This window comes from Scyliorhinus torazame, unplaced genomic scaffold, assembly GCF_047496885.1.
Source record: "Scyliorhinus torazame isolate Kashiwa2021f unplaced genomic scaffold, sScyTor2.1 scaffold_703, whole genome shotgun sequence".
Classification (NCBI taxonomy): domain Eukaryota; kingdom Metazoa; phylum Chordata; class Chondrichthyes; order Carcharhiniformes; family Scyliorhinidae; genus Scyliorhinus; species Scyliorhinus torazame.
In genome coordinates this window covers 25,803-46,168 of record NW_027308430.1, presented here as the reverse complement: position 1 = coordinate 46,168, position 20,366 = coordinate 25,803, and the positions used below count along the sequence as shown (strand labels likewise).

The 20,366-nt window shown below is 59.1% G+C and overlaps 1 protein-coding gene across 1 annotated transcript in view; it reads right to left on the bottom strand.

The window, feature by feature from the left end:
* The window catches only part of LOC140406603 (scavenger receptor cysteine-rich domain-containing protein DMBT1-like), a gene marked incomplete at both ends in the record, with an annotated part of 102,839 nt that overhangs the window by 58,794 nt on the left and 23,679 nt on the right, over positions 1-20,366 (bottom strand). The window contains 3 exons of the mRNA XM_072494601.1: positions 11,245-11,544; positions 14,998-15,294; positions 18,763-19,068. Coding sequence (XP_072350702.1) covers positions 11,245-11,544; positions 14,998-15,294; positions 18,763-19,068 — 903 coding nt within the window. The remainder of the gene's footprint in view (positions 1-11,244; positions 11,545-14,997; positions 15,295-18,762; positions 19,069-20,366) is intronic.

Genomic DNA, 20,366 nt, shown 5'->3' with positions numbered 1-20,366 from the left:
GTCTCCTCTGCCCCCGTGTCTCCCACTCTCCCCCCGTGTCTCCCACTCTCCCCCGTGTCTCCCACTCTCCCCTCTCCCTCGTGTGACTCCCACTCCCCCTTTCCCCCCGTGTGTCCCACTCTCCCCTCTCCCCCCGTGTCTCCCATTCTCCCCCGTGTCTCGCACTCTCCCCTCTCTCCCCGTGTCTCCCACTCTCCCCTCTCTCCCCGCGTATCCCACTCTCCCCCCGTGTCTCCCACTCTCCCCTCTGCCCCCGTGTCTCCCACTCTCCCCCCTTTCCCCCCGTGTCTCCCACTCTCCCCTATCTCCCCGTGTCTCCCACTCTCCCCTCTCCCCCATGTCTCCCACTCTCCCCGCGTGTCTCACACTCTCCCCGTGTGTCTCCCACTCTCCTCTCTCCCCGCGTGTCTCACACACTCCCCGTGTGTCTCACACTCTCCTCCCGTGTCTCCCACTCTCCTCTCTCCCCGCGTGTCTCACACTCTCCCCGTGTGTCTCACAATCTCCCACCCGTGTCCCCACTCTCCCTTCTCCACAGTGTCTCCTCTGCCCCCGTGTCTCCCACTCTCCCCCCGTGTCTCCCACTCTCCCCCGTGTCTCCCACTCTCCCCTCTCCCTCGTGTGACTCCCACTCCCCCTTTCCCCCCGTGTGTCCCACTCTCCCCTCTCCCCCCGTGTCTCCCATTCTCCCCCCGTGTCTCGCACTCTCCCCTCTCTCCCCGTGTCTCCCACTCTCCCCTCTCTCCCCGCGTATCCCACTCTCCCCCCGTGTCTCCCACTCTCCCCTCTCCCACCCGTGTCTCCCACTCTCCCCTCTCCCACCCGTGTCTCCCACTCTCCCCTCTCCCCCATGTCTCCCACTCTCCCCTCTCTCCCCGTGTCTCCCACTCTCCCCTCTCCCACCCGTGTCTCCCACTCTCCCCTCTCCCCGTGTGTCTCCCACTCTCCCCTCTCCCCGTGTCTCCCACTCTGCCCCCGTGTCTCCCACTCTCCCCTCTCCCTCGTGTGTATCCCACTCTGCCCTCTCCCCCCGTGTCTCCAACTCTGCCCTCTCTCCCCGTGTCTCCAACTCTCCCCTATCTCCCCGTGTCTCCCACTCTCCCTCCATGTCTCCCACTCTCCCCTCTCTCCCCGTGTCTCCCACTCTCCCCTCTCCCCCATGTCTCCCACTCTCCCTGCGTGTCTCACACTCTCCCCGTGTGTCTCACACTCTCCCCCCGTGTCTCCCACTCTCCCCTATCTCCCCGTGTCTCCCACTCTCCCTCCGTGTCTCCCACTCTCCCCTCTCTCCCCGTGTCTCCCACTCTCCCCTCTCCCCATGTCTCCCACTCTCCCCGCGTGTCTCACACTCTCCCCGTGTGTCTCACACTCTCCCCCGTGTCTCCCACTCTCCTCTCTCCCCGCGTGTCTCACACTCTCCCCGTGTGTCTCACAATCTCCCACCCGTGTCCCCACTCTCCCTTCTCCACAGTGTCTCCTCTGCCCCCGTGTCTCCCACTCTCCCCCCGTGTCTCCCACTCTCCCCCGTGTCTCCCACTCTCCCCTCTCCCTCATGTGACTCCCACTCCCCCTTTCCCCCCGTGTGTCCCACTCTCCCCTCTCCCCCCCGTGTCTCCCATTCTCCCCCCGTGTCTCGCACTCTCCCCTCTCTCCCCGTGTCTCCCACTCTCCCCTCTCTCCCCGCGTATCCCACTCTCCCCCCGTGTCTCCCACTCTCCCCTCTCCCACCCGTGTCTCCCACTCTCCCCTCTCCCACCCGTGTCTCCCACTCTCCCCTCTCCCCCATGTCTCCCACTCTCCCCTCTCTCCCCGTGTCTCCCACTCTCCCCTCTCCCACCCGTGTCTCCCACTCTCCCCTCTCCCCGTGTGTCTCCCACTCTCCCCTCTCCCCGTGTCTCCCACTCTGCCCCCGTGTCTCCCACTCTCCCCTCTCCCTCGTGTGTATCCCACTCTGCCCTCTCCCCCCGTGTCTCCAACTCTGCCCTCTCCCCCCGTGTCTCCAACTCTCCCCTATCTCCCCGTGTCTCCCACTCTCCCTCCATGTCTCCCACTCTCCCCTCTCTCCCCGTGTCTCCCACTCTCCCCTCTCCCCCATGTCTCCCACTCTCCCTGCGTGTCTCACACTCTCCCCGTGTGTCTCACACTCTCCCCCCGTGTCTCCCACTCTCCCCTATCTCCCCGTGTCTCCCACTCTCCCTCCGTGTCTCCCACTCTCCCCTCTCTCCCCGTGTCTCCCACTCTCCCCTCTCCCCATGTCTCCCACTCTCCCCGCGTGTCTCACACTCTCCCCGTGTGTCTCACACTCTCCCCCCGTGTCTCCCACTCTCCTCTCTCCCCGCGTGTCTCACACTCTCCCCGTGTGTCTCACAATCTCCCACCCGTGTCCCCACTCTCCCTTCTCCACAGTGTCTCCTCTCCCCCTATATCTCCCACACACCCCACTCCCCCGTGTCTCCCACTCTCCCCTCTCCCCCCGTGTCTCCCACTCTCCCCCGTATCTCCCACTCTCCCCTCTCCCCCGTGTCTCCTCTGCCCCCGTGTCTCCAACTCTCCCCCCGTGTCTCCCACTCTCCCCCGTGTCTCCCACTCTCCCCTCTCCCTCGTGTGACTCCCACTCTCCCCCGTATCTCCCACTCTCCCCTCTCCCCCGTGTCTCCTCTGCCCCCGTGTCTCCAACTCTCCCCCCGTGTCTCCCACTCTCCCCCGTGTCTCCCACTCTCCCCTCTCCCTCGTGTGACTCCCACTCCCCCCTTTCCCCCCGTGTGTCCCACTCTCCCCTCTCCCCCCAAGTCCCTCCTACTCTCCCCTCTCCCTCGTGTGTCTCCCACTCTCCCCTCTCCCACCCCGTGTCTCCCATTCTCCCCCCCGTGTCTCGCACTCTCCCCTCTCCCTCGTGTGTCCCACTCTCCCCTCTCCCCCCAAGTCCCTCCTACTCTCCCCTCTCCCTCGTGTGTCTCCCACTCTCCCCTCTCCCACCCCGTGTCTCCCATTCTCCCCCCCGTGTCTCGCACTCACCCCTCTCCCTCGTGTGTCTCCCACGCTCCCTCTCCCCCCCGTGTCTCCCATCCTCCCCCCGTGTCTCGCACTCTCCCCTCTCTCCCCGTGCCTCCCACTCTCCCCCGTGTCCGGCACTCTCCCCGTGTGTCTCCCACTCTCCCCTCTCCCACCCGTGTCTCCCACTCTCCCCTCTCCCCCATGTCTCCCACTCTCCCCTCTCTCCCCGCGTATCCCACTCTCCCCCCCGTGTCTCCCACTCTCCCCTCTCTCCCCGTGTCTCCCACTCTCCCCTCTCCCCATGTCTCCCACTCTCCCCTCTCCCCATGTCTCCCACTCTCCCCGCGTGTCTCACACTCTCCCCGTGTGTCTCCCACTCTCCTCTCTCCCCGTGTCTCCCACTCTCCCCTCTCCCCATGTCTCCCACTCTCTCCTCTCCCCCATGTCTCCCACTCTCCCCGCGTGTCTCACACTCTCCCCGTGTGTCTCACACTCTCCCCCCGTGTCTCCCACTCTCCCCGCGTGTCTCACACTCTCCCCGCGTGTCTCACACTCTCCCCGTGTGTCTCACAATCTCCCACCCGTGTCTCCCACTCTCCCTTCTCCACAGTGTCTCCTCTCCCCCTGTATCTCCCACACACCCCACTCCCCCGTGTCTCCCACTCTCCCCTCTCCCCCCGTGTCTCCCACTCTCCCCCGTATCTCCCACTCTCCCCTCTCCCCCGTGTCTCCTCTGCCCCCGTGTCTCCAACTCTCCCCCCGTGTCTCCCACTCTCCCCGTGTCTCCCACTCTCCCCTCTCCCCCCGTGTCTTCCACTCTGCCCTCTCCCCCGTGTCTCCAACTCTCCCCTGTCCCCCTGTGTCTCCCAGTCTCCCCGCGTCTCCCACTCTCCCCTATCTGCCCGTGTCTCCCACTCTCCCCTCTGCCCCCGTGTCTCCCACTCTCCCCCCTTTCCCCCCGTGTCTCCCACTCTCCCCTATCTCCCCGTGTCTCCCACTCTCCCCTCTCCCCCATGTCTCCCACTCTCCCCGCGTGTCTCACACTCTCCCCATGTGTCTCCCACTCTCCTCTCTCCCCGCGTGTCTCACACACTCCCCGTGTGTCTCACACTCTCCTCCCGTGTCTCCCACTCTCCCCTCTCCCCCATGTCTCCCACTCTCCCCTCTCTCCCCGCGTATCCCACTCTCCCCCCCGTGTCTCCCACTCTCCCCGTGTCTCCCACTCTCCCCTCTCCCCATGTCTCCCACTCTCCCCGCGTGTCTCACACTCTCCCCGTGTGTCTCCCACTCTCCTCTCTCCCCGTGTCTCCCACTCTCCCCTCTCCCCATGTCTCCCACTCTCTCCTCTCCCCCATGTCTCCCACTCTCCCCGCGTGTCTCACACTCTCCCCGTGTGTCTCACACTCTCCCCCCGTGTCTCCCACTCTCCCCGCGTGTCTCACACTCTCCCCGCGTGTCTCACACTCTCCCCGTGTGTCTCACAATCTCCCACCCGTGTCCCCACTCTCCCTTCTCCACAGTGTCTCCTCTCCCCCTGTATCTCCCACACACCCCACTCCCCCGTGTCTCCCACTCTCCCCTCTCCCCCCGTGTCTCCCACTCTCCCCCGTATCTCCCACTCTCCCCTCTCCCCCGTGTCTCCTCTGCCCCCGTGTCTCCAACTCTCCCCCCGTGTCTCCCACTCTCCCCCGTGTCTCCCACTCTCCCCTCTCCCTCGTGTGACTCCCACTCCCCCCTTTCCCCCTGTGTGTCCCACTCTCCCCTCTCCCCCCAAGTCCCTCCTACTCTCCCCTCTCCCTCGTGTGTCTCCCACTCTCCCCTCTCCCACCCCGTGTCTCCCATTTTCCCCCCCCCCCCGTGTCTCGCACTCTCCCCTCTCCCTCGTGTGTCTCCCACGCTCCCCTCTCCCCCCCGTGTCTCCCATTCTCCCCCCGTGTCTCGCACTCTCCCCTCTGTCCCCGTGCCTCCCACTCTCCCCCGTGTCCGGCACTCTCCCCGTGTGTCTCCCACTCTCCCCTCTCCCATCCGTGTCTCCCACTCTCCCCTCTCCCCCCGCGTATCCCACTCTCCCCCCGTGTCTCCCACTCTCCCCTCTCTCCCCATGTCTCCCACTCTCCCCCTGTGTCTCCCACTCTCCCCCTGTGTCTGACCCTCTCCCCCATGACTCCCACTCTCCCTTCTCCCCTGTGTCTCAACTCTCCCCCTGTATCTCCCACTCAACCCTCTCCCCCGTGTTTCCCACTCTCCTCTCTCTCCCCGTGTCTCCCACTCTCCTCCTGTGTCTCACACTCTCCCCCGCGTCTCCCACTCTCCCCTCTTGTCTCCTCTTACCCTGTATCTCCCACTTCCCCCTCTCCCCCTGTATCTCCCACTCTCCCCTCTCCCCCATGTCTCCTCACCCCCTATATCTCCCACTCTCCCCTCTCCCCCGTGTCTCCTCTCCCCGTGTCTCCCACTCCCCCCCGTGTCTCCCACTCTCCCTGCTCACCCCGTGTCTCCCACTCTGCCCCGTGTCTCCTCACCCCCTATATCTCCCACTCTCCCCTCTCCCCGTGTCTCCCACTCCCCCCCGTGTCTCCCACTCTCCCCTCTCCCCCGTGTCTCCTCTCCCCCGTGTCTCCCACTCCCCCCCGTGTTTCCCACTCCCCCCGCTCTCCCTGCGTCTCCCACTCTGCCCCGTGTCTCCCACTATCCCCTCTCCCTCGTGTGTATCCCACTCCCCCCTTTCCCCCCGTGTCTCCAACTCCCCCCGCTCTCCCCGTGTCTCCCACTCTCCCCTCTCCCTCGCGTGTCTCGCACTCCCCGCTCTCTCCCCGTGTCTCCCATTCTCCCCCGTGTCTCCCACTCTCCCCTCTCCCCCGTGTCTCCCACTCTCCCCTCTCCCCCTGTGTCTCCCACTCTCCCCCGTGTCTCCCACTCTCCCCGCATGTCTCTCACTCTCCCCGCATGTCTCCCACTCTCCCCTCTACCCCCGTGTCTCCCACTCTCCCCTCTCCCACCGTGTCTCCCTTCCCCCCTCTCCCCCTTGTCTCGCACTCTCCCCTCTCCCCGTGTGTCTCCCACTCTCCCCCCGTGTCTCCCACTCTCCCCTCTCCCCCCGTGTCTCCTCTCCCCCGTGTCTCCCAGTCTCCCCTCTCCCCCCGTGTCTCCTCTCCCCCGTGTCTCCCACTCTCCCCTCTCCCCCGTGTCTCCTCTGCCCCCGTGTCTCCCACTCTCCCCCCGTGTCTCCCACTCTCCCCCGTGTCTCCCACTCTCCCCTCTCCCTCGTGTGACTCCCACTCCCCCCTTTCCCCCTGTATCTCCCACTCTCCCCTCTCCCCCGTGTCTCCTCTGCCCCTGTGTTTCCGTCACCCCCCACGCCCCCATGTCTCCCACTCTCCCCCCGTGTCTCCCACTCTGCCCTCTCCCCCGTGTCTCCAACTCTCCCCTGTCCCCCGTGTCTCCCACTCTCCCCCGTGTCTCCCACTGTCCCCCGTGTCTCCCACTCTCCCACTCTCCCCCGTGTCTCCCACTCTCCCCCGTGTCTCCCACTCTCCCCTCTCCCCGCATGTCTCCCACTCTCCCCTCTCCCCCTGTGTCTCCCACTCTCCCCCGTGTCTCCCACTCTCCCCTCTCCCCGCATGTCTCCCACTCTCCCCTCTACCCCCCGTGTCTCCCACTCTCCCCTCTCCCACCGTGTCTCCCTTCCCCCCTCTCCCCCTTGTCTCGCACTCTCCCCTCTCCCCGTGTGTCTCCCACTCTCCCCCCGTGTCTCCCACTCTCCCTTCTTCCCCCGTGTCTCCCACTCACCCCCCGTGTCTCCCACTCTCCCTTCTCTCCTTGTGTCTTCCACTCTCCCCCCGTGTCTCTCCCACTCTCCCTTCTCCCCCGTGACTCTCCCACTCTCCCCTCTCCCCCCGTGTCTCCCACTCTCCCCCGTGTCTCCCAGTCTCCCCTCTCCCCGCATGTCACACAGTCTCCCCGTGTGTCTCACACTCTCCCACCCATGTCCCCACTCTCCCCTCTCCCCCGTGTCTCCCCCCTCCCCGCGTGTCTCGTTCTCTCCCCTCTTCCCCCATGTGTCCCACTCTCCCCTCTCCCTCGTGCCTCCCCCTCCCCGTGTCTCCCCCTCTCCCCGCGTGTCTCCCACTCTCCCCTCTCCCCATGTGTCTGCCACTCTCCCTTCTCCCCCGTGTCTCCCACTCTCCCCCCATGTCTCCCACTCTCCCCTCTCCCCATGTGTCTCCCACTCTCCCTTCTCTCCCGTGTCTCCCACTCTCCCTTCTCCCCCGTGTCTCCCACTCTCCCCCCGTGTCTACCACTCTCCCCCCCGTGTCTCCCACTCTCCCTTCTCCCCTCGTGTCTCCCACTCTCCCCCCGTGTCTCTCCCACTCTCCCATCTCCCCCGTGACTCTCCCACTCTCCCCTCTCCCCCGTGTCCCCCACTCTCCCCGCGTGTCTCCCACTCTCCCCCCGTGTCTCCCACTCTCCCCGCGTGTCTCACACTCTCCCCGTGTACTCATTCAGGCCGGTGAGCCTTACTTCAGTGGTATGGAAATTACTGGAGAGAATTTTTCGAGACAGGATCTACTCCCATTTGGAAGCAAATGGACGTATCAGTGAGAGGCAGCACGGTTTTGTGAAGGGGAGGTCGTGTCTCACTAACTTGATAGAGTTTTTCGAGGAGGTCACTAAGATGATTGATGCAGGTAGGGCAGTGGATGTTGTCTATATGGACTTCAGTAAGGCCTTTGACAAGGTCCCTCATGGTAGACTGGTACAAAAGGTGAAGTCACACGGGATCAGGGGTGAACTGGCAAGGTGGTACAGAACTGGCTCGGCCATAGAAGGCAGAGAGTAGCAATGGAGGGATGCTTTTCTAATTGGAGGGCTGTGACCAGTGGTGTTCCACAGGGATCAGTGCTGGGACCTTTGCTCTTTGTAGTATATATAAATGATTTGGAGGAAAATGTAACTGGTCTGATTAGTAAGTTTGCAGACGACACAAAGGTTGGTGGAATTGCGGATAGCGATGAGGACTGTCGGAGGATACAGCAGGATTTAGATTGTTTGGAGACTTGGACGGAGAGATGGCAGATGGAGTTTAATCCGGACAAATGTGAGGTAATGCATTTTGGAAGGTCCAACACAGGTAGGGAATATACAGTGAATGGTAGAACCCTCAAGAGTATTGAAAGTCAAAGAGATCTAGGAGTACAGGTCCACAGGTTACTGAAAGGGGCAACACAGGTGGAGAAGGTAGTCAAGAAGGCATACAGCATGCTTGCCTTCATTGGCCGGGGCATTGAGTATAAAAATTGGCAAGTCATGTTGCAGCTGTATAGAACCTTAGTTAGGCCACACTTGGAGTATAGTGTTCAATTCTGGTCGCCACACTACCAGAAGGATGTGGAAGCTTTAGAGAGGGTGCAGAAGAGATTTACCAGAATGTTGCCTGGTATGGAGGGCATAAGCTATGAGGAGCGGTTGAATAAACACGGTTTGTTCTCACTGGAAAGACGGAGGTTGAGGGGCGACCTGATAGAGGTCTACAAAATTATGAGGGGCATAGACAGAGTGGATAGTCAGAGGCTTTTCCCCAGGGTAGAGGGGTCAATTACTAGGGGGCATAGGTTTAAGGTGAGAGGGGCAAGGTTTAGAGTAGATGTACGAGGCAAGTTTTTTACGCAGAGGGTAGTGGGTGCCTGGAACTCGCTACCGGAGGGGGTGGTGGAAGCAGGGACGTTAGGGACATTTAAGGGGCATCTTGACAAATACATGAATAGGATGGGAATAGAGGGATACGGACCCAGGAAGTGTAGAAGATTGTAGTTTAGTCGGGCAGCATGGTCGGCGCGGGCTTGGAGGGCCGAAGGGCCTGTCCTGTGCTGTACATTTCTTTGTTCTTTGTGTGTCTCACACTCTCCCCGTGTGTCTCACACTCTCCCACCCGTGTCCCCACTCTCCCTTCTCCACAGTGTCTCCTCTCCCCCTATATCTCCCACACACCCCACTCCCCCGTGTCTCCCACTCTCCCCTCTCCCCGTGTCTCCTCTGCCCCCAAGTCTCTCCTACTCTCCCCTCTCCCTCGTGTGTCTCCCACTCTCCCCTCTCCCACCCCGTGTCTCCCATTCTCCCCCCCGTGTCTCGCACTCTCCCCTCTCCCTCGTGTGTCTCCCACGCTCCCCTCTGCCCCCCGTGTCTCCCATTCTCCCCCGTGTCTCGCACTCTCCCCTCTCTCCCCGTGTCTCCCACTCTCCCCCGTGTCCGGCACTCTCCCCGTGTGACTCCCACTCTCCCCTCTACCCCCATGTCTCCTACTCTCCCCTCTACCCCCATGTCTCCTACTCTCCCCTCTCCCCCGTGTCTCGCACTCTCCCTCGCGTGTCTCCCACTCCCCGCTCTCCCCCCGTGTCTCCCACTCTCCCCGTGTCTCCCACTCTCCCCTCTCCCCCCATGTCTCCTACTCTCCCCTCTCCCCCCGTGTCTCCCACTCTCCCCTCTCCCCCCATGTCTCCCACTCTCCCCTCTCCCCCCATGTCTCCCACTCTCCCCTCTCCCCCCATGTCTCCCACTCTCCCCTCTCCCCCCATGTCTCCCACTCTCCCCTCTCCCACCCGTGTCTCCCACTCTCCCCTCTCCCCCCGTGTCTCCCACTCCCCCCTCTCCCCATGTCTCGCATTCTCCCTTCTCCCCCCGTGTCACCCACTCGCCTCCGTGTCTCCCACTCTCCCTTCTTCCCCCGTGTCTCCCACTCTCCCCCCCTGTCTCCCACTCTCCCCCCCGTCTCCCACTCTCCCTTCTCCCCTCATGTCTTCCACTCTCCCCCGTGTCTCTCCCACTCTCCCTTCTCCCCGTGACTCTCCCACTCTCCCCTCTCCCCGTGTCTCCCACTCTCCTCTCTCCCCGCGTGTCTCACACTCTCCCCGTGTGTCTCACACTCTCCCACACGTGGCCCCGCTCTCCCCTCTCCCCCGTGTCTCCCAGTCTCCCCCGTGTGTCTCCCACTCTCCCCTCTCCCCCGTGTCTCCCAGTCTCCCCCGTGTGTCTCCCACTCACCCCTCTCCCCCTATATCTCCCACTCTCCCCCCTCCCCGTGTCTCCCACTCTCCCCCCATGTCTCCCACTCTCCCCTCTCCCCGTGTGTCTCCCACTCTCCCTTCTCCCTCCCGTGTCTCCCACTTTCTCCCCATGTCTCCCACTCTCCCTTCTCCCCCGTGTCTCCCACTCTCCCTTCTCCCCTCGTGTATCCCACTCTCCCCCCGTGTCTCTCCCACTCTCCCCTCTCCCCCGTGTCTCCCACTCTCCCTCGCGTGTCTCCCACTCTCCCCCGTGTCTCCCACTCTCCCCGCGTGTCTCACACTCTCCCCATGTGTCTCACACTCTCCCCATGTGTCTCACACTCTCCCCTCTCCCCGTGTCTCCTCTCCCCCTGTATCTCCCACACCACCCACGCCCCCATGTCTCGCACTCTCCCCTCTCCCCGTGCGTCTCCCACTCTCCCCTCTCCCCCATGTGTCCCACTCTCCCCTCTCTCCCGTGTCTCCCCGTCCCCGTGTCTCCCACTCTCCCCTCTCCTCCTGTGTCTCCCCCTCTCCCCCCGTGTCACCCACTCTCCCCTCTCCCCCATGTCTCCCACTCCCCCCTCTCCCCCCATGTCTCCCACTCTCCCCTCTCCTCCATGTTTCCTACTCTCCCCTCTCCCCTCGTGTATCCCACTCTCCCCCCGTGTCTCTCCCACTCTCCCCTCTCCCCCGTGTCTCCCACTCTCCCTCGCGTGTCTCCCACTCTCCCCCCGTGTCTCCCACTCTCCCTCGCGTGTCTCCCACTCTCCCCTCTCCCTGTGTGTCTCCTACTCTCCCCGCGTGTCTCCCACTCCCCCCCTCTCCCCCCATGTCTCCCACTCCCCCCTCTCTCCCCCTGTCTCCCACTTCCCCCCTCTCTCCCCATGTCTCTCACTCCCCCCCTCTCTCCCCATGTCTCCCACTCCCCCCGTCTCTCCCCATGTCTCCCACTCCCCCCCTCTCTCCCCATGTCTCCCACTCCCCCCCTCTCCCCCCCATGGCTCCCACTCCCCCCCTCTCCCCCCCATGGCTCCCACTCCCCCCCTCTCCCCCCCATGGCTCCCTCTGCATAATGAAGTCAGGTCGAGTGCCTCGAGTTAACACAATTCCAGCCCTTTCCCAGCCCCTTTGCAGCCCCCTCCTGCCCGCGTGGCGTTTGCTGCGCAGGGCTGGCTCAGTCGGATAGCGATGGGCTCTCGGTGTTTACCTGCTGTGTCGAGTCTCAGGTGCTCGCTGGGCTGCGAGGTGTATATCCTCCCCAGCCACCTGGACACGTACCAACAGGTGTAATTGCCCGCGTTGCTGCCATCCAGGTTGTTGATGGTGAACTCAGCGGTGTAGCTGCTCCGCGACGCTGCCTTTGAGTGCCCAGGCTTTTCGTCACCCAGCCTGTGGAGGTGGAAGGTGCTCCCAGCGAAGGCAGGCGGAGCCTGGCAGGTTACCTGGAGGAACTGCTGGAATCGGACTGAGGGCTGGGCCAGCGTCACGTTGGGCTTCGGGGGTCGGTCTGCGGAGGGGGAGGGACGGGGAGGGGGCAAGAACAGGAAATATCAGCAGGAAGCATTCCATCTCTCCCCATGTACACGTTGCTCCAATCGCGAGGCCCACCTTCATCCCCCCACCCCCTCCCCCAGGTACAGGGCAGCCAGAAGGAGGTCACCCTGGGCGACATATGGAGGTAGGCGGGCAGTGAATCATAGAATCATAGAATCAAAGAAGTTTACAGCATGGAAACAGGCCCTTCGGCCCAACCAGTCCATGCCGCCCAGTTTTTTACCATTAAGCTAGTCCCAGTTGCCCGCACTTGGCCCATAACCCTCTATACCCATCTTACCCATGTAACCATCTAAATGCTTTATTGTGTGGGCCACCTGTTTGCCGGAGACATTGTTGGGAAGGCACAAGGAGGAAGAGCAGATATTTGCAGCAAAATTGCCAATAGTTTAGCTCCTAACATCCGTATCAATTACATTGCCAGGGCGTTACTGTCAATAGTGACAAGTCTGACACCAGGTTAAAGTCCAACAGGTTTGTTTCGAATCACTAGCTTTCGGAGCGCTGCTCCCTCCTCAGGTGAATGAAGAGGTGGGTTCCACAATCACATATATTGTCAAATTCAAAGATGCAAGACGATACTTTGAATGCGAGGCTTTGCAGGTAGTTAAGTCTTTACAGGTCCAGACGGAGCAGCTGGAGAGAGGGATAATCACCTTGGCTTCATGTCACATTACATTCACCCCACCATCTGGCCTGGGCTTGCGAAATCCTACCAACAGTCCTGGCTTGAGACAATTCACACCTCTTTAACCTGGGGTTCTCCCACTCTCCAGTTGCTCCGTCTGGACCTGTAAAGACTTAATTACCTGCAAAGCCTCGCATTCAAAGTATCGTCTTGCATCATTAACTTTGTCTATGTATGCTGTGTTCCTGGAACCCACCTCTTCATTCACCTGAGGGAGGAGCAGCGCTCCGAAAGCTAGTGATTCGAAACAAACCTGTTGGACTTTAACCTGGTGTTGTAAGACTTCTTACTGTGCTCACCCCAGTCCAACGCCAGCATCTCCACATCATGGTTAATATCAATGAAATTGCTATGGTTCAGAGGCATGGGTGATGGCTATTAATTATCTTCGGCATAAATTGGGCATGGTGGGTACTTCACAGCCTCGGAGCCAGAGTCTCTGGGTTCATGACTGTCTCCCGGAGTTGATGGGAGAGGGAAAGTGTGTTGCTGTCCAGGCTGAAGATCAGACCAGTGTCCCAGGGGCAGGAGGAGATCTCACCTGATGTGTCAGCCGATACCCCGTGCACAGAGAGCTGACGAGGAATGACTTCATAATCATCAGTCACCCGGTGAGGAAGGGGGAAGATCTCAGCGTGGGTTACCCCACATGTTGGGCGAAGGCGGTGATCGACAGTTCCAAGTCAAGGGCAACGAATGTGCTCTTCATTCCCTCATACTCAAAGAGTATGAATCGGGGATAGCCGGGAGAGTGGGGAGTGGGGGAGGGGAGCTGTGAGTTAGAACAAATCAATATAGATGGTGCCGGTCCCAATCCGGGCTGGGAATACCGATCATGCCGGTCCGGGTTCGGGAATACCGATCATGCCGCTCCCAATCCGGGCTGGGAATACCGATCGTGCCGGTCCCAATCCGGGCTGGGAATACCGATCATACCGCTCCCAATCCGGGCTGGGAATACCGATCATGCCGGTTCCAATCCGGGCTGGGAATACCGATCGTGCCGGTCCCAATCCGGGCTGGGAATACCGATCATACCGCTCCCAATCCGGGCTGGGAATACCGATCGTGCCGGTCCCAAACTGGGCTGGGAATACCGATCGTGCCGGTCCCAATCCGGGCTGGGAATACCGATCGTGCCGGTCCCAATCCGGGCTGGGAATACCGATCATGCCGGTCCCAATCCGGGCTGGGAATACCGATCATGCCGGTCCCAATCTGGTTTCGGGAATACCGATCGTGCCGGTCCCAATCCGGGCTGGGAATACCGATCGTGCCGGTCCCAATCCGGGCTGGGAATATCGATCGTGCCCTCCCAATCCGGGCTGGGAATACCGATCATGCCGCTCCCAATCCAGGCTGGGAATACCGATCGTGCCGGTCCGGGTTCGGGAATACCGATCGTGCCGGTCCCAATCCGGGCTGGGAATACCGATCGTGCCGGTCCCAATCCGGGCTGGGAATACCGATCATGCCGCTCCCAATCCGGGCTGGGAATACCGATCATGCCGGTCCCAATCCGGGCTGGGAATACCGATCATGCCGGCCCCAATCTGGTTTCGGGAATACCGATCATGCCGGTCCGGGAATACCGATCATGCCGGTCCCAATCCGGGCTAGGAATACCGATCATGCCGGCCCCAATCTGGTTTCGGGAATACCGATCGTGCCGGTCCCAATCCGGGCTGGGAATACCGATCGTGCCGGTCCCAATCCGGGCTGGGAATACCGATCATGCCGGTCCCAATCCGGGCTGGGAATACCGATCATGCCGCTCCCAATCCGGGCTGGGAATACCGATCATGCCGGTCCCAATCCGGGCTGGGAATACCGATCATGCCGGTCCCAATCCGGGCTGGGAATACCGATCGTGCCGGTCCCAATCCGGGCTGGGAATACCGATCATGCCAGTCCCAATCCGGGCTGGGAATACCGATCGTGCCGGTCCCAATCCGGGCTGGGAATACCGATCGTGCCGGTCCCAATCCGGGCTGGGAATACCGATCGTGCCGGTCCCAATCCGGGATGGGAATACCGATCGTGCCGGTCCCAATCCGGGCTGGGAATACCGATCATGCCGGTCCCAATCCGGGCTGGGAATACCGATCGTACCGGTCCCAATCCGGGCTGGGAATACCGATCGTGCCGTCCCAATCCGGGCTGGGAATACCGATCGTACCGGTCCCAATCCGGGCTGGGAATACCGATCATGCCGGCCCCAATCTGGTTTCGGGAATACCGATCGTGCCGGTCCGGGTTCGGGAATACCGATCATGCCGGTTCCAATCCAGGTCCAGGAATACCGATGGGGCATATTGGGAGGCAATGTTCATTGACCTCGGTGGGGTTGAACGTTGTTTGGGGACAGGCTGTGCTTTGTGCTTCTGCCCGACAGGAATTCTATCCTCACACATTCCGCCATTGGTCCCGCTCTTGCAAAGCTTCATTGGCAAATGCACTGGCCAATGAATTCTCAGGGTTACAGAGCGCTAAGCAACGCGGCAAACCTTCCGAATTACCCGCCCGGCTTCGGAGGGAGTGGTTCAGGGGGGCGGGCAGCCAATGTGGGTGTAATTGACGCCAACATCACTGGGATTCACTCTCATTGCAGCGAGAGTGGTATGTCCACCTGCTCCCCCTTGCCCTCTCCTTGGCCGGGATCGAGCCGGCCAAGCAGCCGCCCCGGGGGAAGGCACACGGACCGGCTCCTCTCCTCACCTGTTACAGTTGCCTTGGCTTCAGTACCCCACGACGAATTGAGGTGCCGGCCTTTCACTTGGACTCCATAGTTACAGCTGAAAATGTACTGGCCCATTGCCGAGAGGTCGGTGATGGTGACCGGAGTATTTCTGTGCATTCTTCGATAGGACTTGCTCACAGTGACGTTTGCCTTGGACATTCTGATGCCGATGCCAGTGATGGACAAGTAACTGGGAGGGATGCAGCGGACTTCAACATTCTCTCCGGGCAGCAATATTTCCCTGTTCAGTGAGATTCCCGGCTCAGGGAGCTGGTCTAACGGGGGAAAGAAAAATAGAAATATTTAGCTTCTGGAATGAAAGATACTGTCACAACCTGGATGAGAAATGGGGATGAGTGTCAGGAGTCGGGGAGTAATGATGAAGGGATGTTCTTTGCTGGGATCTTTCCATGCCCTGATATCCACCGCCCTGACCTTGGTGCAGAGGGGTACAGTTTCAAAGTTTGCACATGGTAGGAAACTGAGCATTATTGTATGAGCTGCGAGGAGGAGAGCGTCGAACGTCAGAACGAGCATGGACAATTGGTGGAGTGTGCAGAGAGGCGGCAGATGCAGTTTAATGTGGAGAGATTCGCTTTGGTCGGAAGAACGTGGAGAGGCAATCTAAAATAAAGAATGGAATCCTAAATGTGGCGCAGCGGCAAAGCAGCCTCTGTGTACGACATGTGAGAGATTGAAGGATGCGGGTTGAGTGAGCAATATTCTGGGCTTTGTTCAAAGGAGCACACAGCAAGGATGGCGAGAGCTTACAAGACACTAGTTTGGCTGGAGGCGCTCAGTAAGATACAGAAAGCTGTAGCACAAACGGACTGGGTCTTCCTGTCCATGAATTTCAGTCGGCATACCGGGGAGAAGCCGTCCCCATGCATGAACCGATGGAGATCGAGAGAGGGGGGTGGGGGGAGGGGAGGAGGGTGGGGGGGGAGGGGAGGGGGAGGGGGGGGAGGGGAGGGGGAGGGGGGGAGGGGGAGGGGGTGCCCCTGGACAGAGGCAACAGGGAGAGACCGTTCCCTGGTCTGGCATCCATCTGACTCCAGATCCACAAGATGTATGGCAGCAACCCACCAAATCTCCTCAGGCAGCGCCTTCCAAACCTACGACCACAGCTATCTCGAAGGACAAGGGCAGCAGATACCTGGGAACCCCACCGCCTGGAGGCTCCCCTCCGAGTCACTCACCCCCCTGACTCGGAAATATATCGGCCGTTCTGCCCTTTAATAATAAACTTCATCTTTATTAGTGTCACAAGTAGACTTACATCAACACTGCAATGGGGTTACTGTGAACAGCCCCTAGTCGCCACATTCCGGCGCCTGTTCGGGTACACTGAGGGAGAATTCAGAATGTCCAATTCACCTAACAGCACATCTTTCGGGACTTGTGGGAGGAAACCGGAGCACCCGGAGGAGACCCACGGAGGCACAGGGAGAACGTGCAGACTCCGCACAGACAGTGACCCAAGCCGGGAATCGAACCTGGGACCCTGGCACTGCAAAGCAACAGTGCTAACCACTGTGCTACCGTGCCGCTCTATACTGTACTACTCTGTGAATCTATTAGAAATAAGATAAAGATTTAAGTGAGTTTAATTTTGTTTTTCTGGCTAAGTAAAGGTTCAATCTTTAGTTAGATTCATGTTAAACAAGGGTGCCTGCCTGTCTGAGTTTCATTTGAAACTGTGCCTGCATTGCCTCTGGAGGGTTTACAATGTGATGTTAAACTGAGCTTAAAGAAATACCAGGCTGTTGCTTAGCAGCCAGGGGCCACCTTTAGGTGAGAAAGAATTTTTGAGGTTAGTTGTAAGCGGGACACAAGGCAACTTGAGCCAAGTAACTGGAGAGGAAACAGCTCTCACAAAACCTGCCAGAAGCAGGGAGTCAGGACAATGGAGTCAGGGCAAGAAAGCATCTGAATTTGGTGGAGTTACTACAGCCTGTGACACAGTGGTGCTCTGTTGGCATGGCTGGGGAGCTGGGAGATGGTGCCGAAGCTTGAATGCTCATGGCAATCCACAGTAGAGGACTACTCGAAGGAGAGTTGGAAATCCTGGAAGCGGATTCTTGGTGAAAGCACCCAAGAGAACGCATCATTTGGGAGAAGATTCTAAAGTGTGTCTTTTCGAGAGCGGATGCTGGAAACACTGTGTGGAAGTCAGCGTTCCAATGAGGTCAGTTAGCTCACAATGTGATAAGCATCTGGGGGAGGGGGAGGGGGGGGATTTAATGAGAAACCCACAGAGGCTGTACCTGGTGGTGTATACCACTTGTTGTCAGAGTGGGGTGCGTCTGCCCACAGCTGGCCTGTTGGTTTACAGGCACTGTGTACGGTGTTCATGCACATTATCTAAAAATAAAGCAGAACCCTTGAGCCATATTTCCATTGGGTGATCTTCCCGTCGAGTTATAATACCAGCAGGGAAAGAAAGTAAGGATGGCCATGTATTCATTGCACAGTTAGTGGGAAGTCACTGGTCACGATGGGCGATAGACGAGGAAGCAGCAAACACTTTCAAAATGAAGTGGAAGAGTTGTGGAGATAGGGAGGTGGAGGGAAATCCTCTAGATTGGCGGGGGAGGGGGTGGGGGGGGGGGAGGGGGGAGCAGGGGGGGCTGGCCCAGACTCAATGGGCTGTATGACCTCTTCTGTGCCCAAAAGGATGCTATGGACTCCCGTCCCTGCATCAATGAAGGATTCTAAGGCCTGGTTGCCAAATTTACTGACGGCACAGAGATAGGTCGGACAGTAAGGTGTGAAGAGGACGTAAGGAGGTTACAAAGAGACACAGAGAGGCTCAGTGAGTGGGTAAAGAGCTGGCAAATGGGGGAAATGTGACATTGTCCAATTGGTCAGGAAGGATACAAAATACACTGATTGTCTAAATGGTGGAGATTACAGAACTCTGAGGTACAGAGGGATCTGGGGGTCCGAGTGGATGGATCACAAACGGCTGGAGTACAGGAGCAGCGAGTCACTGGGAACGTTAACAGTGTTATTGTTTATTGGGAGGGGAATTGAATATAAAAGTCGGGAGGATGTGCTTCAGTTGTCCAGGACATTGGGGCGAGCACATCTTGAGGAGTGTGGACAGAATCCGTCTCCTTATTGAAGGAAAGAGGTCAATGTGTTGGAATCAGTTCCCAGAAGGTTTCCTGGACTAACACCAGGAATGGGCGGGATTTCCCCTGAGGAAAGGATGGAGAGGTTGGGATTGTGTCCGCTGGAGTTTATCAGACTGAGAGGAGACTTGGTCCAAACCCTTCAGAGGCTGAGGGGTGTTGACAGGGTGGATGTGGAGAGGATGTTTCCTCGTCTGGAACAATCTGGAACGAGGGGGTTAGAAATAAAGGGGACGTCCATTTCTAACGGAGATGAGGAGAATTTAATTCCCTCAGGGAGCGGCGAGTCTCTGGAATTCTCTTCCTCAAAAGCGGGAGCAGAATCTGGGAATATCATTGAGGCAGAGCCGGAGAGATTGATAGATTGATCATTGACGAGGGGGGTGAAAGGTTATCGCAGGGGTCGGCAGGAATGTGGGGTCGAGGTTACAGTCAGATCAGCCATGGTCTTATTGATTGGGATAGCAGGTTGGAGGGGCCAAATGTCCTCCTCCTGTTACTCATTCCCCAGAATGTCCGCGTCATTTGTCTGGAATCTGAGCACATGTCTAACCTCCGGCCACCCGAATCCAGCGCACGCTGTCCGGCGCAGAGTCAGCCACTTGCCTACGACGGTTACGTTGACATCGGAACTTCTGCTCGAGTTGTGCAGCGCCCCAGCTTGCTGAGCTGCGTAACCGCAGGAGTACAGGCCCCCAGAGGCCTCGCTCACGTTGACAATGCTGAAGGTCACGCTGTGGGCGCGCTCGACAGCCGTCACCCGCGACATGTCCGCCAACTCTCCATCCTTGTACAGCTGAAACGACGTCCCGGAGAAGTATGCTGGAGCGCTGCACAAGAAGGTCACATCCTGGTGTCGCAGAAACAGCCGAGCAGGCCGGGACAGCTCAAAGTACGGCCTCTCCGGGCGCTCTGCAATGACAAGTTTTAAACATCTCATCTCGTTCTGAAAAGACAAACAGGAGATGTTCAAAGGTGGTTCAAAGCCCCAGTCGTTTGACGGGATGTTGGGCGTCGCTGGTGAAGGGGGCATTTGGTGCCCTTCCTGCCCTGCCCTTCGCATGCCGGGGCCTTTCGAGGGGAAGGCTCAGAGGTCACCAGTTTGCTCTGTGAGTCTGGAGTCACAAGGGGGCCAGAGGCTAAAGACGGCAGATTTCCCTTCCCCGAAAAGGACGCTCATCAACCAGATAGGTTTCCACAAGAGCCGGCGATAGTGTGACGGTGACCGTGGCTGACTTCCTTTGCATCCCAATTGTTATCCACTGAATTGTAAACTCCACCAATGGCCATGATGGGATTTGAACCCACGTGTCTTCCCCCAGGGCACCTCTGCCTATCCCCTCCGTCTTTCGGTGCCTCACTCTCCACCTGTGTGCACATCTCTCTCTCCCTCCCTGTGCAGGGTTCTACCTGAGCCCTCCGCTCCCAGTGTAGTGGGTGCCCCTCAAATCCTTCTATTTCCTGCCGGATTGTGGACGCTGTTCCCCTCCTGGACCAGACCCCAATTTGTGCGAGGCAACAATACCAGACCTCAGCAATGTTTCAATCTGTAAAACATTTGAGTAAAGGATTCTTTGCCCGAGGAGTGATTCCACGAACAAATTGGAATATTTTATCTTAAAATACTTTTATTATTAACACAGTATTTACCACATTAACATCACCAAAAAGCAGCTCTCCACTGAACAATTATAGAGCTCCGAAAGGGAATACAAAGCACTGAACTATTGCTTCATTCTTTCAGTATCTCCAATTAAGCAAAGCCCATTACAGGTCAAAAACCACTTATAAATAAAGTGAGCAAACCAGGAATATTTGCTGTGCTCTCGGGGTCCTTTCAGAAAAAGAGAGAACAACCTGCAAATCCTTCTGGCTTCGTCAAATTAAATAATCCTAGAGCCAGAAATGCTTGCTACAGGCCTGGCTTCTCCCATTAGTTACATCATCTGTATCTCTCCTTTCATGCCCTGCTCAGCTTGGACTAAACACCACTCCCCCAAGAATTATTTACACTCCAGGGAATCTCCAGCGATCATAACAATGTTGCATCAGGCATAGAACATACAGTGCAGAAGGAGGCCATTTGGCCCATCGAGTCTGGTCCGACCTACTTAAGCCCTCATTTCCACCCTATCCCCGTAACCCAACAACCCCTCCTAACCTTTTTGGTCACGAAGGGCAATTGATCACAGCCAATCCACCTAACCTGC